Raw genomic sequence first — 25,834 nt, 5'->3', positions numbered from 1 at the left:
TGCTTAACAACATCTCTCCTACAGTCAGCCCCTCAATCTGTCACATCCTCAACCTCTCTCTCTCCACTGCTACTGTCCCTGACACCTTCAAGCACGCTGCAGTCACACCACTTCTCAAAAAACCATCACTAGACCCCACCTGTCCCTCCAACTACCACCCCATCTCTCTTCTACCCTTCCTCTCCAAATTACTTGAACGCGCTGTCCACAGCCGCTGCCTTGATTTCCTCTCCTCTCAGGCCGTCCTCGATCCGCTCCAATCCGGCTTTCGCCCACTGCACTCGACAGAAACAGCACTCTCTAAAGTCTGTAATGACTTGTTCCTCACCAAATCCAAAGGTCACTATTCCATCTCATCCTCCTCGACCTATCTGCTGCCTTTGACACCGTCAATCATAATTTACTTCTTGACACACTGTCCTCATACGGGTTCCAGGGCTCCGTCCTCTCCTGGTTCTCTTCGTATCTTTCCCATCGCACCTTCAGAGTATATTCTAATGGCTCTTCTTCCACCCCCATCCCGCTCTCTGTTGGGGTTCCTCAAGGTTCTGTCCTTGGACCGCTTCTTTTATCGATCTACACCTCTTCCCTGGGCTCGCTGATCTCATCACATGGTTTCCAGTACCATCTCTATGCTGATGACACCCAGCTTTATCTCTCCACTCCCGACATCACGGTCAAAACCCAGGCCAAAGTTTCAGCCTGCCTTTCAGACATCGCTGCCTGGATGTCCAACCGGCATCTGAAACTGAACATGGCTAAGACTGAGCTCCTTGTCTTTCCACCCAAACCCTCTTCTCCTCTTCCCCCACTGTCCGTCTCTGTTGGCAATGCCCTCATCCTCCCCGTCGCTTCAGCCCGCAATCTCTGAGTCATCTTCGACTCCTCCCTCTCCTTCTCTGCCCATATCCAGCAGACAGCTAAGACCTGTCGCGTCTTCCTCTATAATATTAGCAAAATTCGCCCATTCCTCTCTGAACAGACCACCCGAACCCTCGTCCACTCGCTCGTCACCTCTCGTCTTGACTATTGCAACCTTCTTCTCACTGGCCTCCCACTTAACCATCTATCCCCCCTTCAATCTGTCCAAAATTCTGCCGCACGTCTTATCTACCGCGTGAACCGATACTCTCATATCACCCCTCTCCTCAAGTCACTTCACTGGCTCCCGATCCGCTACCGTATACAGTTCAAGCTTCTCCTTTTAACCTTCAAATGCACTCAATCTGCAGCCCCCCATTACCTCTCTACCCTCCTCTCCCCGTATGTTCCCACCCGTAACCCCAGCTCTCAGGACAAATCACTCCTATCTGTACCCTTCTCCACCACCGCTAACTCCAGACTCCGCCCATTCTGCCTCGCATCACCATATGCCTGGAACAGCCTTCCCGAGCCCATACGTCATGCGCCCTCCCTGTCCATCTTCAAGTCCTTACTCAAAACCCATCTCTTCTCCCTTGCTTTTGGCGCATAACCACCTTCCCCACTCATGATACCTACACTGACTACATAGTTTGTAACCTTTAGATTGTAAGCTCTTTTGAGCAGGGACGGTCCTTCCCCATGTTAAACTTGTACAGCGCTGCGTAACCCTGGCAGCGCTTTAGAAATGCTAAGTAGTAGTAATAGTAGTAGTTCTCCTGGTAAAGGACACTAACACAGACATCATGTTATGAGAATCAGGTCCTCAACATCTAGCTATGTATTTGTGACATTTATATCCCACATTAAACGTGAATTAGGTTGAAACCTTGAAGCATTTAATATCTTTTTTTCCCCGTGCCTAAATCAAAAGAGAAAGATGGTTTGTGAGAACTTGCTCCTTTTGTTGTATGGAATGCAGTGTGGTATATTATAACAATACACTTCAAGCGGAAGATACATACCTGTAGCATGTATTCTCCGAGGACAGCAGGATGATTGTTCTCACGACTGGGTGACGTCCATGGCAGCCCCAGGAACGGAAATCTTCCTAGCAACAAAAAGTTTGCTAGAGCCTGCTTAGTTAAATTATAAAGCAATAACAAGGAAAAGGACACCTCCTAAGGGGAGGTGGGCAGGTTTGTAAGAACAATCAGCCTGCTGTCCTTGGAAAATACGAGGACAAGCAGGCTAGCACCCAGGCTCACTCAAAACAACAAAGAAGGTCAATTGGGCCTCGCAACGGCGAGGACATAACAAGGATTGACCTACGAAGCAGAACATCTAATTGAGAGTGCAGCCTGGAACAGAATAAAAATGGGCCTAGGGGGGTGGAGTTGGATTCTAAACCCCAAACAGATTCTGCAGCACCGACTGCCCAAACCAACTGTCTTGTCGGGTATCCTGCTGAAGGCAGTAGTGAGATGTGAATGTGTGGATTGATGACCACATCGCAGCCTTGCAAATCTCTTCAATAGTGGCTGACTCAAGTGGGCCACCGACGCTGCCATGGCTCTATGAGCTGTGACATGACCCTCAAGAGTCAGCCCAGCTTGGGCATAAGTGAAGGAAATGCAATCTGCTAGCCAATTGGAAATTGTGCGTTTGCCGACTGCGACTCCCCTTCTGTTGGGATCAAAAGAAACAAACATTTGGGCGGACTGACTGAAGGGCTTTGTCTGTTCCACATAGAAGGCCAATGCTCTCTTGCAGTCCAAGGTATGCAACTGACATTCAGCAGGGCGGGTATGAGGATGGGGAAAGAATGTTGGCAAGACAATTGACTGGTTCAGATGGAACTCTGACACCATCTTCGGCAAGAACTTAGGGTGCATGCAGAGGACTACTCTGTTATGATGAATTTTGAGATAAGGAGCATGCACTACTAAGGCTTGAAGCTCATTGACTCTACAAGCTGCAGTAACAGCCACCAAGAAAATGACCTTCCAGGTCAAGTACTTCAGATGGCAGGAATTCAGTGGCTCAAAAGGAGGCTTCAACAGCTGGGTGAGAACGACGTTGAGATCCCATGACACTGGTGGAGGTTTGACAGGGGGCTTTGACAAAAGCAAACCTCTCATGAAGCGAATAACTAAAGGCTGTCCAGAGATAGGCTTACCTTCCACACGACAATGAAAAGCACGAATTGCACTAAGATGAACCCTTACAGAGTTGGTCTTGAGACCAGACTCTGACAAGTGTAGAAGGTATTCAAGCAGGGTCTGTGTAGGACAAGAGCGAGGATCTAGGGCCTTGCTATCACACCAGACGGCAAACCTCCTCCATTTGAAAAAGTAACACTTCTTTGTGGAATCTTTCCTGGAAGCAAGCAAAACCCGGGAGACACCCTCAGAAAGACCCAAAGAAGCGAAGTCTACGCTCTCAACATCCAGGCTGTGAGAGCCAGAGACTGGAGGTTGGAATGCAGAAGTGCTCCTTCGCTCTGAGTTATGAGGGTTGGAAAACACTCCAATTTCCACGGTTCTTTGAAGGACAACTCCAGAAGAAGAGGGAACCAAATCTGACGCAGCCAGAAGGGAGCAATCAGAATCAGAATCATGGTTCTGCGGTCTTGCTTGAGTTTCAGCAAAGTCTTCCCCACCAGAGGTATGGGAGGATATGCGTAGAGAAGGCCTGTCCCCCAATGCAGGAGAAAGGCATCTGATGCTAGTCTGTCGTGGGCCTGAAGTCTGGAACAGAATTGAGGGACCTTGTGATTGAGCTGAGTGGCAAAAAGATCCACCAAGGGGGGGGGGGGGGGCCCACTCCCGGGAGATCTTGTGTACCACGCCCGAGTTGAGCAACCACTCGTGAGGTTGCATTATCCTGCTCAATCTGTCGGCCAGACTGTTGTTTACACCTGCCAGATACGTGGCCTGAAGAAGCATGCCGTGACGGCGAGCCCAGAGCCACATCTGGACGGCTTCCCAACACAGGGAACGAGATCCAGTTCCCCCCTGCTTGTTGACGTAGTACATGGCAACCTGGTTGTCTGTCTGAATTTGAATAATTTGATTGGACAGCCAATCTCTGAAAGCTATTAGAGCGTTCCAGATCGCTCGCAACTCCAGGAGATTGATCTGAAGACCTGATTCCTGGAGGGACCAAGCTCCCTGAGTGTGGAGCCCATCTACATGAGCTCCCCACCCCAGGAGAGATGCATCCGTGGTCAGCACTTTTTGAGGCTGAGGAATTTGGAAGGGACATCCCAAGGTCAAATTGGATTGAACTGTCCACCACTGAAGGGAATCCTGAAAATCGGTGGACAGCTGGATCACATCCACTAGATTCCCCGCAACTTGATACCACTGGGAAGCTAAGGTCCATTGAGCTGATCTCATGTGAAGACGGGCCATGGGAGTCACATGAACTGTGGAGGCCATATGGCCTAGAAGTCTCAACATCTGCCGAGCTGTGATCTGCTGAGACGCTCTGGTCAAGGATACAAGAGACAGAAGATTGGCTGCCCTCGCCTCTGGGAGATAGGCATGAGCCGTCTGAGAGTCCAGCAGAGCTCCTATGAATTCTATTTTCTGAACTGGAAGAAGATGGGACTTTGGGTAATTTATGACAAACCCCAGTAGCTCCAAAAGTTGAACAGTCATCTGCATGGACTGTAGAGCTCCTGCCTCAGAGGTGTTCTTCACCTGCCAATCGTCGAGGTAAGGGAACACATGCACTCCCAGTCTGCGTAGCGACGCTGCTACTACTGCCAGGCATTTGGTAAACACTCTGTGCGCAGAGGCGAGCCCAAAGGGCAGCACACAATACTGAAAGTGCTGTGTTCCCAGACAGAATCGAAGATACTGCCTGTGAGCTGGCAGTATCGGGATGTGTGTATAAGCATCCTTTAAGTCCAGAGAGCATAGCCAATCATTTCGCTGAATCATGGGAAGAAGGGTGCCCAGGAAACCATCCTGAACTTTTCTCGGATCAGATATTTGTTCAGGGCCCTTAGGTCTAGGATGGGAAGCATCCCCCCTGTTTTCTTTTGCACAAGGAAGTACCTGGAATTGAAGTCCAGCCCTTCTCGCCCCAGTGGAACGGGCTTGACCGCTTGAGCCTTTAGAAGGGCAGAGAGTTCCTCTGCAAGTACCTGGGATCTTGCTCTTCATCCCATGAGGCATCCTCATCGGTATCGGACAAGAGTTCCTTAACTGCAGTCCGAAACCGGGCCCGTCTCGACGCCGAGGAACCATGTCCTCAATGGCGATGTCGAGAAGTCGACTCCCATGCCGACGGCGATGAAGCTCCCTCCAGCGACGTTGATGGGGAGTTGACCTGGGTAGCAGCCGACGCCGATGCCGCAGGCGGTACCAGCGTCGGGGACCTTACCACAGGCGACGAGCCAGCTGTCGCTTCCATCGATGGTACTGGGGGCGCAAGCACCCCCGGCACCGGAGCAGACTGACGCAGCAGCCCTTCAAGAAGCCTTGGAAGAATGGCTCGGATGCGCTCGTCCAAAGTCGCTGTTGAGAAAGGCTGCGGGGTCGGTGCAGGAGTCAGTGCCAGAATCTGTGGAGGTTGAGGAGGCGGTACCGAGCTGCCCGAAGACCGACGCACCAACACCTCTTGAATGGAGGGTGAGCGCTCCTCCCGGCGTCGGCGCTTTAAGGGTGCCGAATCCTTCGACGCCTCGGAGCTCCCGATACCATGTCTGGAAGGAGGCCTATGACGATGCTTCTTAGCCTTCGCTCGAAGCATGTCATCGATGCTCCTTGGTACCGACGAGGAGGATGTGGAATCCACACGCCTCCTCGGGGTTGGGTCCGAAAGTGGTCAGTCCCGGTGGGCCTGCACAGCAGGAGTCTTTGAGGCAGGTGGAGACCCACTCGACGGGTCACTGCTCCCAGCGTGTGGTGGTCTCCGGACTTACCAGCTCCTGAGGTTGATGCCATCTCCAGTGCCGATACTGACGTCGCCGACCGTGGTACCGATGTCGACATCGACGCCGAAGTACCGGGCGAAGCTCCAAAAAGACGATCCCATAGAGCTTTTCTCGACACCTATGTCTGCTTTTTAAGGCTAAGACACAACTTACATGCGTCTGGGCGGTGGTCGGGCCCAAGGCACTGGAGACACCATGCGTGGGGGTCGGTACCTGAGATCGCCCGGTTGCACCCAGTACACTTCTTGAAGCCGCTGGGAGTCCTCGATGACATGGATGGAAAAATAGCAGCGGCAAAATCAAAATCCTCGATTGTGTCAATTATAAAGACACAAAAGAGAAAACCCGTACGCATGGCCAAAGAGAGCCCCCACGAAACCGAAAGAAAACTTAAAAGGGCCAAAAACTAAGGTTTTTTTAAGGGACTAATTTTTTTTTTTTTTTAGTTCTACAGACAGGGTACAGGTGAAAAAATGAAAGAAAGAGGGAGGAAAACGTGGAAAAAAAGACGGCGAAGGCTGTTTCACTGGGTGAGGAGAGAGACCGAAAAACAGCCACTCTCTACTGCGGAAAAAACAAGACTAAGCGGGACTCTCACGCGACGGGTGGGAAGATGGCCGCGCCCGCGCGCTCGAAGGCTCTAGTAAACGTTTTGTTGCTAGGAAGATTTCCGTTCCTGGGGCTGCCATGGACGTCACCCAGTCGTGAGAACAAGCAGCCTGCTTGTCCTCAGAGAATATTGGTTATTATTGTTATTTGAAAGAGAGAGATTAAATAATGAGAGCAGAGCTACCTTCATGCAGAAGTCCAACATTTTCCAGTTCTGTGATTATATATTTATTTCTTCTTCAAGTAAGTTTTCAATACATTTTCTCAGTTATTACCCAAATGTGAACACTATTATAATGTTAATTAATAAGTTTTGGATGTTACTGAATTCTATTGTTCTGTCACTGTATTTCCAGTTTTGGCACAGTATAAGTCATCACAAGGGCAAAATATAAGAAAACCAATGGACTACATTAGGGGCTTATTTTCCAATTTAGTTATGTTTAAACAAATGAGAGATCTGCATGAAAGAAAATATTTATTTTTATTATTTTGACATGAAAACCACTTGGCCCTGAAACATGCTCAAAAACAGAATTATCTATTTAGCTCACACCTTTTTGAGGGTAGCTCAAGGTGCTGTACATTCAGGTACACTGGGTATTTCTCTGTCTCTTGTAGGGGCTCATAATTGAATTTTGTACCTAAGGTAGAGGAGAGGTTACATGACTTGCTCAAGTTCACAAAGAGCAGAAATGGGATTTGAACCTGCCTCCTCTGGATGTCAAGACTGGTACTCTAACCACCACTAGGCTACTCCTTCAATACTTTGCACAGCAGAGATTAGGTGAAGATGCGATTTCATGTGCCCCAATTAAAGGATCGTTTAATTGTACTTCCAATCTTTATAACACCAGACTTCCCAAGGCAGATTACAACAACAGTTAACAGGATATCCTCATTGAAATTTGGCCATATGGTATAGAACAGTGTAGGAAAATGAACACAAAATACAGCCTTTATTAGTGCTGTTTCCAAAAGCTACAATAATTTTTGAAGCTCCTTTAGTGATATTCAGTTTTTATTTCATGATATTATGTCTACATATGGGAAGCTTTCAAAATAAATTAAAAGGTATCAAATAAGTATATTAAAAAAATCTTTTGTCCTCCACCTTTTAAGGCATTGCCTATCCAACTGGAACAGCTTTTGACTTTTTACAGATGGACCACGCATAGGCAGTCCATTATTTCTAATAATCTGTTTTTATTTGTTTTGGGTGAACCGTGGTGACAAACTCCACCTGCTGGCTTCAACCCATATAATGGACTAGATAGCCACATACCATTTCCTGTTCTCCATCCTCCTCGTCTCAGTGCGTTTCAAGCCTCATTCTGGCATGGCTATGTGCTTCTTTGTTTGGGTTTTGAGGTAGGTGATCTGCCTTGTGAATGTTTTGTATATGTTTTTATAAATTATATGCAGGTAATTTGTCCCTAGCAAACTCACAATCTTAGTTTTTGTACCTGACACAATGGAGGGTTAAGTGACTTGCACAGGGTCACAAGGAACTGCTGTGGGAATTGAACAAGGTGTTAATATAAACGGTATGTTTTTGTACTAAATTTTATTTATATATATCATACAATTAACAGTAGTAAAGTCAATAAATGTTAAATATGCTCTAGAGTATGATATTATAACATTCACAAAATATAACCTTGTTCATAATAAGACTTCAGATAAATATCTTTACATTGAATACAAAATAATATTGGAAATTAAGATTTTTTAAAATATCCCTGATGAAAGCACAACAAATCAATAAAGTTATCCACACCCATTATAGAACAAAAGTTTTAAAGTTAAGAAAACAATGTTATCAAAGAACACAATTGTCTTTAATAGGAAACCAATAGACATTAAATCATTTTGAAGCATTTTGATGCTTATTACATTTTTGTAGTGAGGAGCATGTTTATTTAAATGAATTGAAGTAAAATAATATAAGGAGATCTAAGACTTAGGGCCCTGTTTACTAAACAGCGTTATAGGCAAGTTAACGTTTTTATCACACGCTAACCATGTACGCACGTTAACACGCTAAAAACACTAACGCACCTTAGTAAACAGGGCCCTTAGTGTTGTCTTGATTATTTATGACTAGCTTTATGTTTATTTAATTATTTACTTACTAGTGGAACCCAGCCCATTTCCTCAACAATGAAACTGGCCCTAGAAAGGCTCTCTTGTAAGCGATTTTTTTTTGTCTCTCCCCTTCCCTTCCCTCCATGTCCAGCGATTCTCCTCTTCCCTATCCTCCCATCCGTGTCCTGTGATTCTCTTCTCTCCTGTCCTCTCCTCCCATCCATGTCCATCGATTCTGCTCTGCTCTGCCCTCCCCTCGATGTGCCGCGATTCTCTCTTCCTTTGTACCTCATCGTTTTCTGGTTGGCCTGGCTGGCTTCCCTTCCGTTGGTAACATCCTGACATCAGCTCACCTCCAGCGTTCCCTTCCATCTCACTGTTCCGCCCTCTGATGTCATTACGTTTTGACGCGAGGGTGGGGCAGTGAGGGGGGAATGGAACGCTGGAGGCTGGCTGATGTCATGAGATGTTACGAACCCAGGCAGCCAGACAGCGATGGAACGTTGGAGGTGCAAATTATTATATAGGATTAGGATTTATTTACCGCCTTTTTGAAGGAATTCACTCAAGGCTGTGTACAGTAAGAATAAATCAAACATGACCAATAGGCAATTACAACAGTAAAAGTATTCAAATAACAATACAAAGTATGGCATAGTATACTACTTACAATGTCAACACAATATGTAATAGAACATTTTATTGACAGTGAAGGGTATAAGCAAAGATGGAACATATAGATAGGTAAGAGAGTAAGAAAGTAAGGTGACTAATTTAAGGAAAGTTGCACATCAGGTCAGAGAGATGGTTAACATATAGATAGGTAAGAGAGTAAGAGGATTTAGACAACAAGGTGAAGGTGCACATGAAGTCATAGAGATGGCTAAATATTATCTCAACTAGGGTAGGAGTAGATAAACTTGTCCTGCTGCAGTAGTGTGTGTGTGACTAACAAGTTAGTTACTTGTTCCATTAAAGGCCTGGTTGAAGAGCCAAGCTTTCACCTGCTTCCCGAAGTTCATTCCAGAGTGTGGGGGTACTCCAGAGAAGGCTCGCTTGCGGGTATCACATCATATAATGTCTTTTGGAGAGGGAGGATGTGGTTAGTGATAGTTCTTGGGAGGATCTTAGTATCCTTGGTGGTGTGTAGAGGATCATCCTATTCTTCAGGTTCTCAGGGCCATTTCGTTTAAGGGCCTTGAAGATCAGACACAGAGTTTTAAATTTAGCCCAGTATTGTACTGGTAGCCAATGAAGTTTTTGCAAAAATAATGGGATGTGGTTACGCCGCTTGCAACCTTCTATGAGTCTTGCTGCAGCATTCTGAATCAATTGGAGTTGGTGCAGGCCCTTTATAGTCAGACCATTGTAGAGTGCATTATAGTAATCTAGTCTTGATGTTATCATGGCATGCACTACTGGGATTAGATTTACGCTCTCGATGTAAGGAGAGAGGCAGCATAGCTGTCACAAATAGTAGAAGCAGCTCTTGAAGGTTGCTTGGATCTGGGGAATCTAATTGTTTTCCAAGGTTCATGACTTGTGATTTGAGGGGGAGTTCATAGTTCCAAAAACAGATTTTGATGTCAGGTATGTATTCACGTGTTAGGGACCCAGAAGAAAGCTTGGATTTACTTGGATTCAGGCAATGGATGCTTTTGAACAAAGGGATTCTATATATATTCAAATATTATAGTATTACCTTTTAATAGGTAAGTTAATTTTTCCATTGCCACTGGTATCCCAAACATTTTAGAAACCATTTACTTTTAGTGGGAACCCGTTTCCAGTATTTTGCTAGGACACATCTGATAGATAGAGTTTAAGGGGTCTTTTTACAAATCTGCACGATTGTACACAAAATCATTCACGCAGACGCCCCAATCTACATGCTAAACCTCGTGGACCTGCCTCCCAGAAATGCTATAAGATCAGCCTGCAAATTTCACAATTTACACTTTCCCAGCTGTAAAGGACTAAAATGCAAGCTGATACACAGTACCACCTTCTCTTACATGAGTACACAGTTGTGGAATGCACTACCCAAGGCCCTGAAAACTATTGACGAAATAACTAATTTCCAAAAATCTTTGGACACACCTATTCAACAAGGCCTACAAAGAGAACCCATAGCCAGACTAAACTACCTCATCAACCTACCCAGTTATTCAAGTCCACCGTTAACACTATCCTGCCTAAAGCTTTCCTTCTCTCTTCCCTTACTTAATCTCTGAACATTACTACTTGTATCTGACATCTTGGAATGACTATGTCATAACCAAACTCTGTAAGACACATGGAGCCTGCAAATAGGTGGGAAAATGTGGGATACAAATGCAATAAATAACTAAATAATAAATAATAATAAAAAGCTGCAGCAGAAATAGGCTTAGCACACGGAAACATCCTGCATTAGCATGTGCTATGGCCATTTCTTCTGCAGTCTTGAAATTCCCTGTTTTTTTTTCAGGCTGTGCCCTAATGTAAGCATTAGAGCGCAGCAACTGAAAAAATAGTGCGGGTGCACTGTGTAGCTGCCATTAAGGAAGCCTGGCAAAATGCTCAGAGCTGTTCAATGGTAGGGGACATCTGAAATTGTACCCCTCTTCCTCTCCTTTTCCACCTTATGTGCACTTGGGCAGCCCTCCACCCCCTCCCCCTGTGTGCCGACCTGGGTCCAGCATCTCTCTACCCCCCCCCCCCCCCGGTCCGCTGGAAAGGGTAGAGGTGAATCACTTGTTTACTTTTTCCAACAATGCTAGGACTAAGAGACATGCAATGAAGCTACTAACTAGTAAATTTAAAACAAATTGGAGAAAATATTTCTTCATTCAAGGGGTAATTAAAATCTGGAATTCATTGGCAGAGAACATGGTAAAAGCAGTTAGCTTAGCAGGGTTTAAAAAAAGGTTTGGATACTTTCCTACAAAAAAAGAAGTCCATAAGCTATTATTAAGATGCACTTGGGAAAATGCACTAGTTATTTCTAGGGTAAGCAGCATAAAATCTTTTGTGGGATCTTACCAGCTACTTGTGACCTAATTGGCCACAGTTGGAAACAGGATACGAGGTTTGATGGACCTTTGATCTGTCCCAGTCTCAGTGGCATAGCTAAGGGTGGGCCTGTACTGGCCTCCAAAATAGTTCAGTAGCAGCTACCTTGCTCTTCTCCACACCCAGATCTGGCATTTGCCTCCCGCCCACAGCACCTCCCTTCTCTGTTCTATCTCAGCACATTCCTTAGCAGCAGCAGCAGCAGCAGCGATGTATGTCCACTGCCTCAGTCAGACCTAGAGGCTTCCCTTTGCCCTGCCCTCACTGACATCACTTCCTGTTTCCTCCCTGGCAGGACACGGCAGAGAGAAACCTGCGGGGCTGGCCAGGCAGTGGATGTACATTGCTGCTGTCAGAAGTACTGAGGTCTGGGGGTAGTTTCAGACAGAAGACCCTGGCGAGTTAAGAAAAAAAAATAGAAAAGCAGAACAGAGACACTAAGACCAAAGCAACATTTGAACAACAAAGGAAGAAAAAAAGTTTTTCTGAATGTCTTAATAGTAACATAGATAGAGCAGCTTTTAAACTAGAAATGGGGGGAAGGCCGACAGTCGCTCAAAAGAGCATGGTTCGGGATAAGGTATCTTTCAAAGATATCACCATAACAGGGAAGATAGAGTATCCTGATAGTGAGGTTGCAAAAGAGATTGTAGTAGATCGGGTATCTTTAAATAACAATAAAAATCAGACAAAAGATTGCCAATTAATACTGTCAAGTACTAAGCATGATGTACTTAGGAACAACAAACATAGTTTGAAATGTCTATATGCGAATGCCAGGAGCCTAAGAAATAAGATGGGGGAGTTAGAATATATTGCACTAAATGAAAAATTAGATATAATAGGCATCTCTGAGACCTGGTGGAAGGAGGATAACCAGTGGGACACTGTCATACCGGGGTACAAATTATATCGTAGTGATAGGGTGAATCGGATTGGTGGAGGGGTAGCATTGTATATTAACGAGAGCCTTGAATCAAATAGATTGAAAATTCTGCAGGAAGCAAAACACTCCTTGGAATCACTGTGGATTGAAATTCCATGTGCAAAGGGGAAAAGGATAGTGATAGGAGTGTACTACCGTCCGCCTGGCCAGGACGAACAGACGGATGCGGAAATGTTAAAGGAAATCAGGGACGCAAACAAACTGGGCAACACAATAATAATGGGGGATTTCAATTACCCGCATATAGACTGGGTTAATGTAACATCTGTACACGCAAGGGACATAAGATTTCTTGATGAAATCAAGGACAGCTTCATGGAACAGCTAGTTCAGGAGCCGACAAGAGAAGGAAAAATACTAGACTTAGTCCTTAGTGGTGCTCATGATCTAGTGCAGGGGGTAACGATACGAGGGCCGCTTGATAACAGTGATCATAATATGATCGGTTTTGATATTGGCATTGAAGGAAGTGAAACTAGGAAATCAAGTACGCTAGCGTTTAACTATAGAAAAGGTGATTACGACAAAATGAGAAAAATGGTGAAAAAAAGACTGAAAGGAGCAGCTCGCAGAGTAAAAAACTTGCATCAGGCGTGGATGCTGTTTAAAAACACCATCCTGGAGGTTCAGGACAAATATATTCCACGTATTAGAAAAAAGGGAAAAAAGACTAAACGTCAGCCGGCGTGGCTAAACAGTAAGATAAAGGAAATCATTAGAGCCAAAAAACAATCCTTCAGAAAGTGGAGAAGAGAACCAACTGAAAGTAACAGGATAGATCATAAGGAATGCCAAGCCAAATGCAAAGCGGAGATAAGGAGGGCAAAAAAGGACTTTGAGAAGAAATTAACGTTGGAAGCAAAAATACATAGTAAAAACTTTTTTAGATACATTAAAAGCAGGAAACCGGCCAAAGAGTCGGTTGGGCCGCTGGACGAAAATGGTGTTAAAGGGGCGATCAAGGAGGACAAAGCCGTAGCGGAGAAATTAAATGAATTCTTTGCTTCGGTCTTCACCGAGGAGGATTTGGGGGGGACACCGGTGCCGGAAAGAATATTTGAAGCGGGGGAGTCGGAGAAACTAAACAAATTCTCTGTAACCTTGGAGGATGTAATGGGTCAGTTCAGCAAGCTGAAGAGTAGTAAATCACCGGGACCTGATGGTATTCATCCCAGAGTATTAATAGAACTAAAAAATGAACTTGCGGAGCTACTGTTAGAAATATGCAATCTGTCCCTAAAATCGAGTGTAATACCGGAAGACTGGAGGGTAGCCAATGTTACTCCGATTTTTAAGAAAGGTTCCAGAGGAGATCCGGGAAATTATAGACCGGTGAGTCTGACGTCGGTGCCGGGCAAGATGGTGGAGGCTATTATTAAGAATAAAATTGCAGAGCATATACAAAAACATGGACTGATGAGACAAAGTCAGCACGGATTTAGTGAAGGGAAGTCTTGCCTCACCAATCTAATGCATTTTTTTGAGGGGGTAAGCAAACATGTGGACAATGGGGAGCCGGTTGATATTGTATATCTGGATTTTCAGAAGGCGTTTGACAAAGTGCCGCACGAAAGACTCCTGAAGAAATTGCAGAGTCATGGAATCGGAGGTAGGGTATTATTATGGATTAAGAACTGGTTGAAAGATAGGAAGCAGAGAGTAGGATTGCGTGGCCAGTATTCTCAGTGGAGGAGGGTAGTTAGTGGGGTCCCGCAGGGGTCTGTGCTGGGTCCGTTGCTTTTTAATGTATTTATAAATGACCTAGAGATGGGAATAACTAGTGAGGTAATTAAATTCGCCGATGACACAAAATTATTCAGGGTCGTCAAGTCGCAGGAGGAATGTGAACGATTACAGGAGGACCTTGCGAGACTGGGAGAATGGGCGTGCAAGTGGCAGATGAAGTTCAATGTTGACAAGTGCAAAGTGATGCATGTGGGTAAGAGGAACCCGAATTATAGCTACGTCTTGCAAGGTTCCGCGTTAGGAGTTACGGATCAAGAAAGGGATCTGGGTGTCGTCGTCGATGATACGCTGAAACCTTCTGCTCAGTGTGCTGCTGCGGCTAGGAAAGCGAATAGAATGTTGGGTGTTATTAAGAAGGGTATGGAGTCCAGGTGTGCGGATGTTATAATGCCGTTGTATCGCTCCATGGTGCGACCGCACCTGGAGTATTGTGTTCAGTACTGGTCTCCGTATCTCAAAAAAGATATAGTAGAATTGGAAAAGGTACAGCGAAGGGCGACGAAAATGATAGTGGGGATGGGACGACTTTCCTATGAAGAGAGGCTGAGAAGGCTAGGGCTTTTCAGCTTGGAGAAGAGACGGCTGAGGGGAGATATGATAGAAGTGTATAAAATAATGAGTGGAATGGATCGGGTGGATGTGAAGCGACTGTTCACGCTATCCAAAAATACTAGGACTAGAGGGCATGAGTTGAAGCTACAGTGTGGTAAATTTAAAACGAATCGGAGAAAATTTTTCTTCACCCAACGTGTAATTAGACTCTGGAATTCATTGCCGGAGAACGTGGTACGGGCGGTTAGCTTGACGGAGTTTAAAAAGGGGTTAGATAGATTCCTAAAGGACAAGTCCATAGACCGCTATTAAATGGACTGGAAAAATTCCTCATTTTTAGGTATAACTTGTCTGGAATGTTTTTACGTTTGGGGAGCGTGCCAGGTGCCCTTGACCTGGATTGGCCACTGTCGGTGACAGGATGCTGGGCTAGATGGACCTTTGGTCTTTCCCAGTATGGCACTACTTATGTACTTATGTAACATGTCAGCTCCGCTACCTTGGGAGTTATGGTGTTATGGGGTGGGGGATCTCATCTGGGGCCCATTCAGTCCTAGCTATGCCACTGACCCTTCCTATTTAGGAGGGATTAAGGACTCCTGCGTTAAGCATATGTAAAACAGAGAGTGCATGGTAATATCAGGATGCTCATCAGTTTTCACTTTCACACCTATTCTCTGCTCATGACACACTCCCAGGCAAAAATAAATAGTGCACAATTACCAGACATTAATGGGAAAACTAACACATAACACTTTACCACTGCCTACAATAACCCATTTTCACTGTGCTAAGCACTTAATGCAGCTTAGTAAAAGGGCCCTTAAGTTAATAAATTGTGTTTATTAGATAAAGAAGAGATTGGGCTCTATCTTCTGCACAAAAGAAACCAGTTCCCCAGAATTTTTTTGAAGACTAGGGCAGAGCTATTACAGTGGTCTCAGGCTTTGCTTGTCATCTACTGCTCTTTCTGCAAAAGCTGACAGTGGTTTGTTTTTCAGTATGAAAAAACTGACACTAGGCCAGGGAAGGGGTGCATGAGAGAGCTGAAAACAGGAGTCCTGCTTTGTTTTTTTGGTAGCTGGAAAGCAGGTTTCCAACTCTTGTTGTGTTGTCATGTGTACACGCCCTGGTCATTTCCAAAGCTGTCCTGGGGGAACCCAGCCAATTAGATGTTCAGGATATCCACAATGCCTATGCAAGAGATAGATTTGCATAGCAAGGAGGCACTGTATGCAAATTGATCTCATAAATATTCATTATGGATATCCTGAACACCTGTCTGGTTAGGGTTCCCCCCAGGACAGGTTTGGGAATCATTGGTGTACCCAATACCTGCCTGCAGTTGTGTGGCTTCACTTGCTGCATCTTTCCTCTGGGAGGCTGTGGGCAGGGCTGGTCCAGCCATTAGGCATAACTAGGCAGTCACCTGGGCAGCAGCTGTATTCAAAGCAAAATAGATCTTGACAGCTACATAAACTCAAAGAACCATCAATGTGCACACTTTTACCTGTAGAAAGTAGTCAGTTTTCAAATAGCTCAGTTACATGGGTAAATTGGCCTTCAGAAATGGCTCTCATTTGTTTATATATAATATTTAAAAGTATGTCATCTTGAGAGAGGGCAAATTAGGGGCCTGAAAGTTAAGTGAGGAAAGGGGAACATAAGGCTGAAGGTTGGTCTACTCAGACATCCAGTTAATAACAATCCTGTTACAAGTGCCCTTGGGGTGCACTGCAGCGTGTCTGTTCAGCCATTGAAAAAAATCCCCAAATAATGTTGCTTTATGGCTACCCTGTATCGAGGGAATCTTACCTTCTCTGTAGTCTGCAACATAGGCAAGCAGACCGGTACAGAAGTGGCACAAAATCTTCACTGCACACAGTAGAGCTGAAGAGACAGCAGTGGAACTTACAGAGACCTCATAAGCCTTAGGATAGAATGTTTCAAAAATATTGGCGTTGCAGAAGTGACTGACTGACTGACTAACCGACCCGACCCCCCCCCCCCACACACACATACATACATACATATAGACAGTGAAGGATCTTGTTTAGTAATGGGGTGTGCAAGCACTATTCTACCTAAAGAGCTAGGCCCTGTGCTGCAATTGTTCAGGTACAAAACTAGAAGCCCACAGCTCTGAGCATTGGCAGTAAAGGTGAGAGACAAAGCTCATACGCCACATACCCTATAAGGAATGGATCACAACCGTGCAAGCAGCAGCAAACTCAGCCTACCTATCTTTGCTTATACCCTTTGCTATCAATTAAAATGTTCTATGATGTACTACATAGGGCTGATCATTTAATGCGGTTCAACTTGATTAATCGCATTAACATTTTTAACTTGTGCAAATAGTTTTAACACGATTAATCATATCATGCTGCTCTCTTCTACTGCTGCCCCCTACCTCCCCAGTGCTCCTGCAGCTTGTTCTCTCCTACCCGCCACTGTACACTGGCAGCCTTTTCTCTGCCACCCCGCCCGCCTGCCACCCTCCAAATTTGCCTTGTACACATAGCTGCATGAAGCACACACTGCTCCACTCCTCTCTGTAACCAGCGCCCTCCCTCTCTAGCATCCCACCACCTTCTTTGATGAAACTTCCCGTTTCCTGCTGCAGGAGTCGGATGCTAGAGAGGAGATGGTGAAGAAAAATGGCAGAAAGTTGAATGTGAAATATGTTATAGGAGAAGATGTGAAGAAGAGAGAGGAGGAGAGAAAAGAAATAGAGAGGAGGCCCCGACAATAGAGTTCAGAGCACAGACAGAGGTACAAAACCAGAGACAGGGAATAAAATGATTAGAAAAATACAATCACCGGGACAACAAAGGTAAGAAAAATGATTTTATTTTCAGTTGTTACTTTTGAGAATTAACATCTGCAGTCTATATTTTGCACTATACAGATGAAAATGCGAGGGTGACACTGTGATTAATCACATGATTAAACTTTTTAAACATGGGCAATCATGCGATTAAACATTTTAATCAAACAGCCCTAACACTATGCCATACTTTGTATTATTTGAATGTTTTTACTGCTGTAATTGTCTGTTGCTCATGTTGGATTTATTTTTACTGTATACCACCTTGAGTGAATTCCTTTAAAAAGGCAGTAATAAATGCAAATAAATAAATAGCAGTGCTCAAGCAGCTACTTGAGGGAGGAGGAGGAGGACTGCTAGTCCAAGTTTGCTGCTGTTTGCAATTTTATACAGCCTGTGATTTTTCTTACCTTCTGCTATTAGGAGTTATGTTCCCTTTTAGACCCTAATCGCTTGCACTGTACAACGTCATTTGTTTCTCAGCTTTTTGAAGTTTATTAACAGCGTTCAACAGAACAAAAAGATTTCTGCAGCCAATTGCCAAAACACAGTACCATACTGAGTCTGTTAAATTTGTTGTGCATGATTTCGCATAAACCTTCTCCATTGGACCCGCTTATTTGTTTGGAAGGCCTTGGACCTTGTTCCCTACTCCTTGCTTTGTCTGGCAGTACAAAAATAAGCCCCCAAGAGACAACCCAAATAAAAAAAATAAAAAAAAGTCTTAGCTGACTGGAGTGCGTCTCTGGTCCATTGTGCAGTGGCTCCCAATCACCTTCCCAAAGAACGGCAGGCTGTTTGCTTTAATTATAGTGATTAAATCACATGACTTTATGTGGAGGAATTACTTAGCTGATGAGATTGTGACTTGTTTGAATCTACAACAAAAGCAGAGCTGAGAGAGGAGGCAGTGGGGTGGTACTGGAGAGGTGAATTGTTTAAAAAAAAAAAATTACAAATGAAATTCAAATACAAAAAGAACACAGGTGTATGTTTTCCAAAGCTGGCAGGAAAAGACTTTCCTGGAGGAATTAAAGTAGGCTCTTATCACTCTTCATGCTGTTTCAGACCTATTACCCTGTACATGCTGTCTCTGATGAGAGGGTTGATAGTCACACAAATGTCAGGTAGCATAACATCTACTCTTCACCATAAAGGGCTTTTATTTGTGGATCTTATTTCCATAGTCTGCAACTACTTTGGCTTACAGAAAGCTGGCTCAGACAAGCAAAAACACATCCCTACTTGAAGCATCCCCTCCTCTCTTCAGTTTCAATTTCTCTTTCTATAATCAGCCTTCCAAGCATGGGGAAAGGGGCATTTCAATACTCCAACTCCTTTGTTTCTCCCCCTCTTCTATTCTGACACCTAGGTTCTTCACCTTATTTCCTGTACATCCACTTTGCACATTACCCTGATTTATCACTCTCTTCAGTATTGATTAACTACCTTTTCTTGCAAGCTTTCTGCCCTGAACTTCCTGCTTCTGATTGACAGTAAGTCCCTCTAGAATGCAAGAATAGTTCATAGAAAGATAAATCATGGAAATGAGACAGCTTTTGATTGTTGTGTCATTTGGAAGTTCTGGGCCTTGCAACAAGTTATACATACTAAATAAGACTGTAGTTTCATGTAAACAGATTACTTAAGAACATATAGCCATACTGGGGCAGACTAATGGTCCATCTAGCCCAATCTCCTGTTTCCAACAGTGGCCGATCCTGTCACAAGTACCTCACAGAATTCCAAATAGTAGAAAGATTCCAGGCTACCAACCCCAGGACAGCAGTGGTTTCGCCCATGTCTATCTCAATAGCAGACTATGGACTTTTCCTCCAGGAACATATTGGAAGAGACTATGTGCATATGTATCAATGGATTATTTTCCAGCCTTGGTATATCTGAACAGAATACAGCACAATAAAAAAATGAAATTTTATCACCATGATCGTAAGTTATTCATGATGTTGCTTTTTTGTGTCAAGACTGTTGGGAGTAGTGGGGGCTAAGTTTTTGGGGTGAGTTGTATGAGAAATTTTTTCCCCCTCAATAACTACAACCCTGACCCCTGTTCAAAAATGTCTTCTACAGTAACTAGGTGCTAGGCCAGAGCCTGCACAAAGCCACAAACAAAAAAACACAACATGCTAATGACGTCCATGAACAGAGCCCTTCTTTCTCTTAGGTACCTGCTCTTTCTGAAAGAAAGCTGCAAAAGGATTGATAGGACTCTCCTTTGCAGGGCTTTAAAATACACATCCTAAAAGGGCTGGGGATGGGGGTAGGCAGCCTGCCTATTTAAAAAAACAAAAAAAAAACATTGATTTGAGGAGTTGATGTTGTGGAATGCATTGCCTAAATCTGTAAAAACGGTTCAAGATCATCTTTCAGGAAGTCTCTCAAGACCTACTTATTTGGGCAAGCTTACCCTAAAGATCCAGTCCTGCATCCATGATTCCTGGACTACAAATCCTGTAAAGACCTTGTGAACTCAATTACTTTACCTTACCCCTGTAACTTTACGCCATCCATATCACTTTCACTTTATTGTACTTTACTGTTTCTTAAATGTTGTAAGCCACATTGAGCCTGCCAGTGGTGGGAAAATGTGGGGTATAAATGATATAAAATAAATACTCTCAAAATCCCTTTCAAAAGGGGGAAGGGAGGGAAACAATAGTAGCATCTATCAATTCCTGCCGCAAAAACGCTGAAGTAAATGGTCCAGCTTAAACAAAATTTTCCAAGATTACTCACTTTCAGGTGGAAAAGGTTGGACCAGACCTAGATTTCCAATAACCCTCACCTGAATCATTATAGGTCCTGCACCAGTGCTTTCACTACAGCACTGCTTTGGCACACAAGTTCAAAACGATTAACTGGACAGGTTTGTTAAGTACCCATGCTGCAGGGCTCAGTTTCAGGAAGCCTAAGCCCCACTTGATTTTTGTCAAATGTTACAGTAGAGATTGTTACTCATGAAGAAGTTTGTAATCTTAGGTAAAACTCAGGCCTGGCGCAGGCTACTGCCTCTAGCACCAGCTTCAAACAGGTATCGTAGCATTAGTGTCACTGGCAGTCTCCATCTAGGACATTTAGAACAGCAGAAGTGACTACATTGCAAACCTTCAATATGGGGGCCTGTAAATCCTCACACTTTGGCTAGGCCCTATGACAGGTACTCAACCCCATTGGCCTAGTATTGATAGACCATTATCCCACAGGATGAGAGAGTGTACAGGCCCCACACTAAAATGTTTGAAATGCATTTGTTGTTAAGGGTATAGAACTGGTACAGTCAAACTGTAAAGGGTGATAATCTGATATTTTAATTTCTATTTTTCTTCTATTCACATATTTAAAAAAAACATAGTAATTTAAAGCATAACATTTCTTATCTGCTCCCTACATAAAACAAACAAAATTTTGATAAGAAGGGAATATTGAGCACATTTCATAGTGTTGGCAGCTGATTTTAAGATGCCAAAAAAACCAAACAAAAAACACTTTGTTACCATACAAATTCATTAGCCTATTCTCAGTTACACTACTGGAATATTACCATAACCTGGGTTAAATATTAAACACATGGACTATTAAGCAGTGATTAGTGATGTACATTAAAAAAAAAAAAAAAAGAGACAAGACCTAAGAGAAGGTGCCTGACAGAAGAATGGCCTTAGAGCCTTCTTCTAGCCAAGGTAAGAGAGGTAGCAGCCTCCTTTATGCTTTGACTTTAGGGAAAGAAATAACTCTCTGTACACATTGAGAGAGACCCCACATAGACAGTCATCCTATGTAGCTTGAACTATTGTCTCATCCTAATGGGTAAAGCAGAATTAATGTTATTGCTAGCTTTATCTAAAACACTCCGTAATCCACAGAAGATGAAACTCTAGTATAGCAATCTTTTACAGGGAAGGAAAAGCCTCAAAGTACCTCGAAACACAGTTTTACAGGGCCGCCAAGAGACTGAGCCGGGTCCGGGGCAAGGCCGCCACCCCCCAATCGCTACTCAGGCCGCCGCCACCGCAGTCCCTAGTCTCCACCTGCCCACCCCCATCGACAGCCCCCCTCCGTCTGTCACAGAAACAGACGAGGGCGGGACACAGGGAGGGAAGGCCCGAAGGGAGGCGATCTGCCGCTGTGCTTTCACACGGAGGGGAGGCGCTGCCAAATCGATTTGAATGCAGGGGGCCCGGTGGTGGACGGAGAGGGGCTGTTGATGGAGCCGAGGGCGGACGGGTGAGACCGGGGACTGCGGTACCAGGCCCCCCTTGGAGGCCTGGGCCCGGGGAAGTTTGTCCCCCCTGCTCCCCCTCTCGGCAACCCTGCAGTTTTACAGAGCTATGGCGGTCAAAAGGGACCAAACTTCATCACTGGCAAAATCCTTCCCACAAATAGAGTGACTTCATCCAAAATGCACACTGCGCAAAATATCAAAGCTGAAAGAAAAATCACTTATCTCATGGCTGGAATGAAGTACTCAGAGCAGATCTGGTGGAGGCTTTTCCTTCCCTGTTTTCTTTTCAAGTTTGCTGTGAAAAATTGCTATAGTAGAGTTTCATCTTCGGTGGATTACCAAGTGTTTTTGCTATATTGTGTTTGTAATTCCACACCCATTTTCTCATTATAGCTTTATCTAGAGCCAGAGGCTATAGTTCACCTCTGGCATGCATCATGTAATGTTTGTGGAGATCTGAAATCAGTTGGAATTCACCCTCACATTCAGTGCAGCGCAGACCATCCTCTTTGATGACAACGGGGGAATCTTCAGCCAAGTCCCTCTTTTCTTTCTTTTCTGTGGCATCTTGCTCTGGTCCTGCCCCAACACCCCTGCACTCATGCTGGCTAAGTCTGGCCTGTGACTGGAAGCACTGCCCACATTTTGAGCACAGGGGGGAATCCAGTCCACTCTTGTGCTTTAAGTCACAGGACAGGATGAAATTGCTTTTGCAGTCAGGACAGGAATATGCCTCCCACCAAGTAGTTATTTTCTTCGTCTCTGTGAAGAGAGCCCAAGGGTCCAGTGGTCTTACGACATGCTCATTCTGGTGGGCTTTCAACGAGGTGAAAGAGGAGATATTTTCTCCACAGTCTGTGCAGATATAACTATGCTGTGTCACCAGTGGGGAACGAGGTGGTATGGGAAGTCCCCCATACTGTGCAGAGTGCCGGGCTGGCACCACTCCTGTATGATGCCATTGGTGCACTTTGAGGCCCCGGGGTGTCCGGAACTTGCGAGGACATACCCCACACACGTACCACATGCGGTATGAGGTATGAGAACTGGACATGGTCTGCCCAATACCTGCAACATCTGTCAACCAATCCACCTATACTCTGATGTATGATGACCTTGAAAACAAGATAGTTTTAGTGAGTACAGTAAAATGCCCAGCCCAGCATTTTAAGTCTGGCAGTACTCCCCCACTAGTAGTAAACTCAAGGGAAAAGACCTCAAAGGAGGAAGAGTCATATTTGAAATATTGCAGCTAAGCATAGCAACCACAATGATTTAACTATAAAGTTTAATTACATTCCCCTTACTTGTTTCAACACAATAAACCATAAAGCATCAGTAACCCGTGGCATAGCCATGGGTGGGCCGGGGCCTGCCCAGTTTGGGCGCAGGCCCACCCCAAATTTCATCTACTTTAGTGTGGCTGGTGGGGGATCTCCAGGCCCTGCCAGCTGAAGGCCTCCTCTCTGCTGAAAGAACTTAAATCTTGTGCAGCCGCCAGCACTGTTCCCAAGCCGCTGCTGCCAGCCACAGGCCCCCTCCCCATGTACGCATGCTCAGTTTTCATACTCACACCATACTGAGCATACACAGAGGCTAGCAGCTGCAGCTCAGAACAGTCCTGGCAGCTGCCCAAGATTTACGTTCTTTCAGCAGGGAAGAGGTTTTCAGCTGGCAAGGCTTGGGGATCCCCCCAGCAGGGTTTTTTTTTTTTTTTTTTTGGGGGGGGGGGGGGGGGGGGGGGAGGGAGGGGGAGGAAGCCAGAAATTAAATTTGGGTTTGGCTTTAGTTTGGCAGGGGGTGTATATGAAATTTTTGGCCCACCCTTTTTGGTCTCAGGCCCGCCCTAAATCAGCTGTCTGGCTACACTACTAGTAAAAAAAAATATACAGCAGGTGTCAAAACTTTTTTTTAATTTAATAAGATAATGTTGGACTAAGCTGTAAGGATAAATTAAGTAGGGAGAGACAGAAAAAGAAAGCCCCTACAGGTGGAGAATTCAGAGAGGGGAGAAAATAATCCCCCACTACACCAGCCATTCCTAGCTTAACTACTTCAAGCTGTCAGCTTCTTCATGGTAAATATTTTATATTCTAGTTTTCCAAAGAAAGCAACACTGAGGACCCAGATGAGAAGTCTATGTTTTATTTTTAAACTTGTTTGTCAATACTTGGGACTTATTTTCAGATACATCTCAACTCTAAAGCATGGAGGATATTAAACTCTCTGTAAGGGAGATTTGAACAGAGAGAAACTATTTTCTTTTAGGGGACAATCATTACATTTATTTTTGGTATTTTACTGATTGCAAAAATCTGAGGCTCCACCATGAGCCCATCTACTGAACATGAGGGGGGGGGGGGGGGGGGGACTATTCCACAGTAGCAGTTTCCCATTGATATTTTTAATTGGTAAAAATGAACAAAATACTCATTATGAACTCTGCAGACCCCTAGGGGCCCCCGAGACATTATAGAGGGTCTGCAAGACACAGAAGAGATAGATTAGTGTTGGTGGGGGAAGAGAAGGTGGGGGGAAAATAGAGAGAGGGAGAGAAAGACACCAGAGAGAACTGGCTAGAGGGCCATAGAGAGACCCATTGAGGCAGACAGGAAAAAGGAGATGGAGAGAAATAGGGAGGACAGGCTTGGAGAAACTGTACACACAATCAAAAAGGTTGAGCAACTCTGGATTAGAAACCTTTTACTCTTTTCATGCTGGTTCCACATTACAAGTATGTGAAAAGTATTTAAATATATTAAAACAAAACCAAACAACAACCCTGCACCTTATTGTGTCTCTATGGGCCTGATCACAGAGCTCTTTTCCAATAAACATAATGTGGTGGGGGAGGGGTGAGAAGCCTTAGTAAACTGTAACTTATACACTGCATATACCTACAAAAAAAAGTAATAATAATTGCTAACTTACCTGTAGGTTGTATGAAATTACCCTATCTGATCTCTAGAGCTTTTTGCAAAAAGATTCCCTAACTCCATCTAAGTACAGCTATGATGGTGAAAGGCCCATGTAAGAGAACCAGGTGATACTAATATGGGAGGAACTTTAGCTAAGTGGCAGGAGGAGAATTTCAAATGGACCCTCTTTTAAAGACATACCACAAAATCATGAGAAGATGGAAGAAAAAAAAAAGGTAGGATAAACTCCCCTCTCTTTATGAACACTTGGTCCATCACTTGCCTCTCATGCAATATATAGGTTTGATTCACAGCCAATTCAATCCGTCACTGAAGTACTCCCTGATCACTTGTTATCAAAACCAGGTGCAGCCCAGCAATGCTATGCTGCTGAGCTGTCCTCCCCAAGCTCACAGCTGATGGACAGTTCTAGTCAGATAAAGTCCTCACAGCTAATTTGGGATTATGGATGACCAGCATTCTGGCACAGTGGAACACTATAGTTTAGAGGGATCCAAGGAATTCTGGGATTTGTAGTCCACTTCACTTACTGACAACAACACTGCAGTTGTGTTAGGAATTACCTACTCTGTGGTTTGGAAAATTTTAAGGCTGTTTCTGTGTGCTTATAGCTCTCTGGATGTTGTAGTATTTTATTTGGATGTTGTGGTATTTTCTTTGCCTATTAACTTCTAGCTGGTTTAATTGTGACTGAGTTTTATGTTTTGTTGTTGTTGTTGTTGGTTTTTTTTCATGATTTCAAATTACCCAGGTCCAGGAGGGAGATTTAGGCCAGTCCTGGATTTCTGACAACCTCTTCCTAATGCATTATAGGATCTACAGCACTGCTTTTATGGTACAGTCAAGGACTACAAATATCACACTTATTTTATTGTAAATTGCTTTTGTGCTGTTTTCAGAAAGAACATACAAGTCATGTTTTAATAATAATTTTAAAAAAATGTCCAGAGTGAGGTTATAATAATGTCCTAACATACAAAACTAGGTATCTTACTCCTTCAAAATATCCTTTCATCAA

General features: G+C 44.3%; 1 protein-coding gene across 1 annotated transcript; it reads right to left on the bottom strand.

Annotated features, from left to right (window-relative positions):
• Positions 1–21,898: 21,898 nt before the first annotated feature.
• LOC115476509 (gastrula zinc finger protein XlCGF67.1-like) lies at positions 21,899–24,914 on the bottom strand. The gene is made up of 2 exons (XM_030212916.1): positions 24,809–24,914; positions 21,899–22,992 (listed from the first exon to the last, which is right to left on the bottom strand). Exon 2 carries the CDS (start codon positions 22,929–22,931, stop codon positions 22,290–22,292), a length of 642 nt encoding a protein of 213 aa, XP_030068776.1. The 5' UTR covers positions 22,932–22,992; positions 24,809–24,914; the 3' UTR covers positions 21,899–22,289.
• Positions 24,915–25,834: the final 920 nt, after the last annotated feature.

The sequence above is a fragment of the Microcaecilia unicolor genome, chromosome 8 (assembly GCF_901765095.1).
Source record: "Microcaecilia unicolor chromosome 8, aMicUni1.1, whole genome shotgun sequence".
NCBI classification, from domain to species: domain Eukaryota; kingdom Metazoa; phylum Chordata; class Amphibia; order Gymnophiona; family Siphonopidae; genus Microcaecilia; species Microcaecilia unicolor.
Note: the sequence above shows the minus strand (reverse complement) of the source record. Positions and strands in the feature narration are given on the sequence as shown.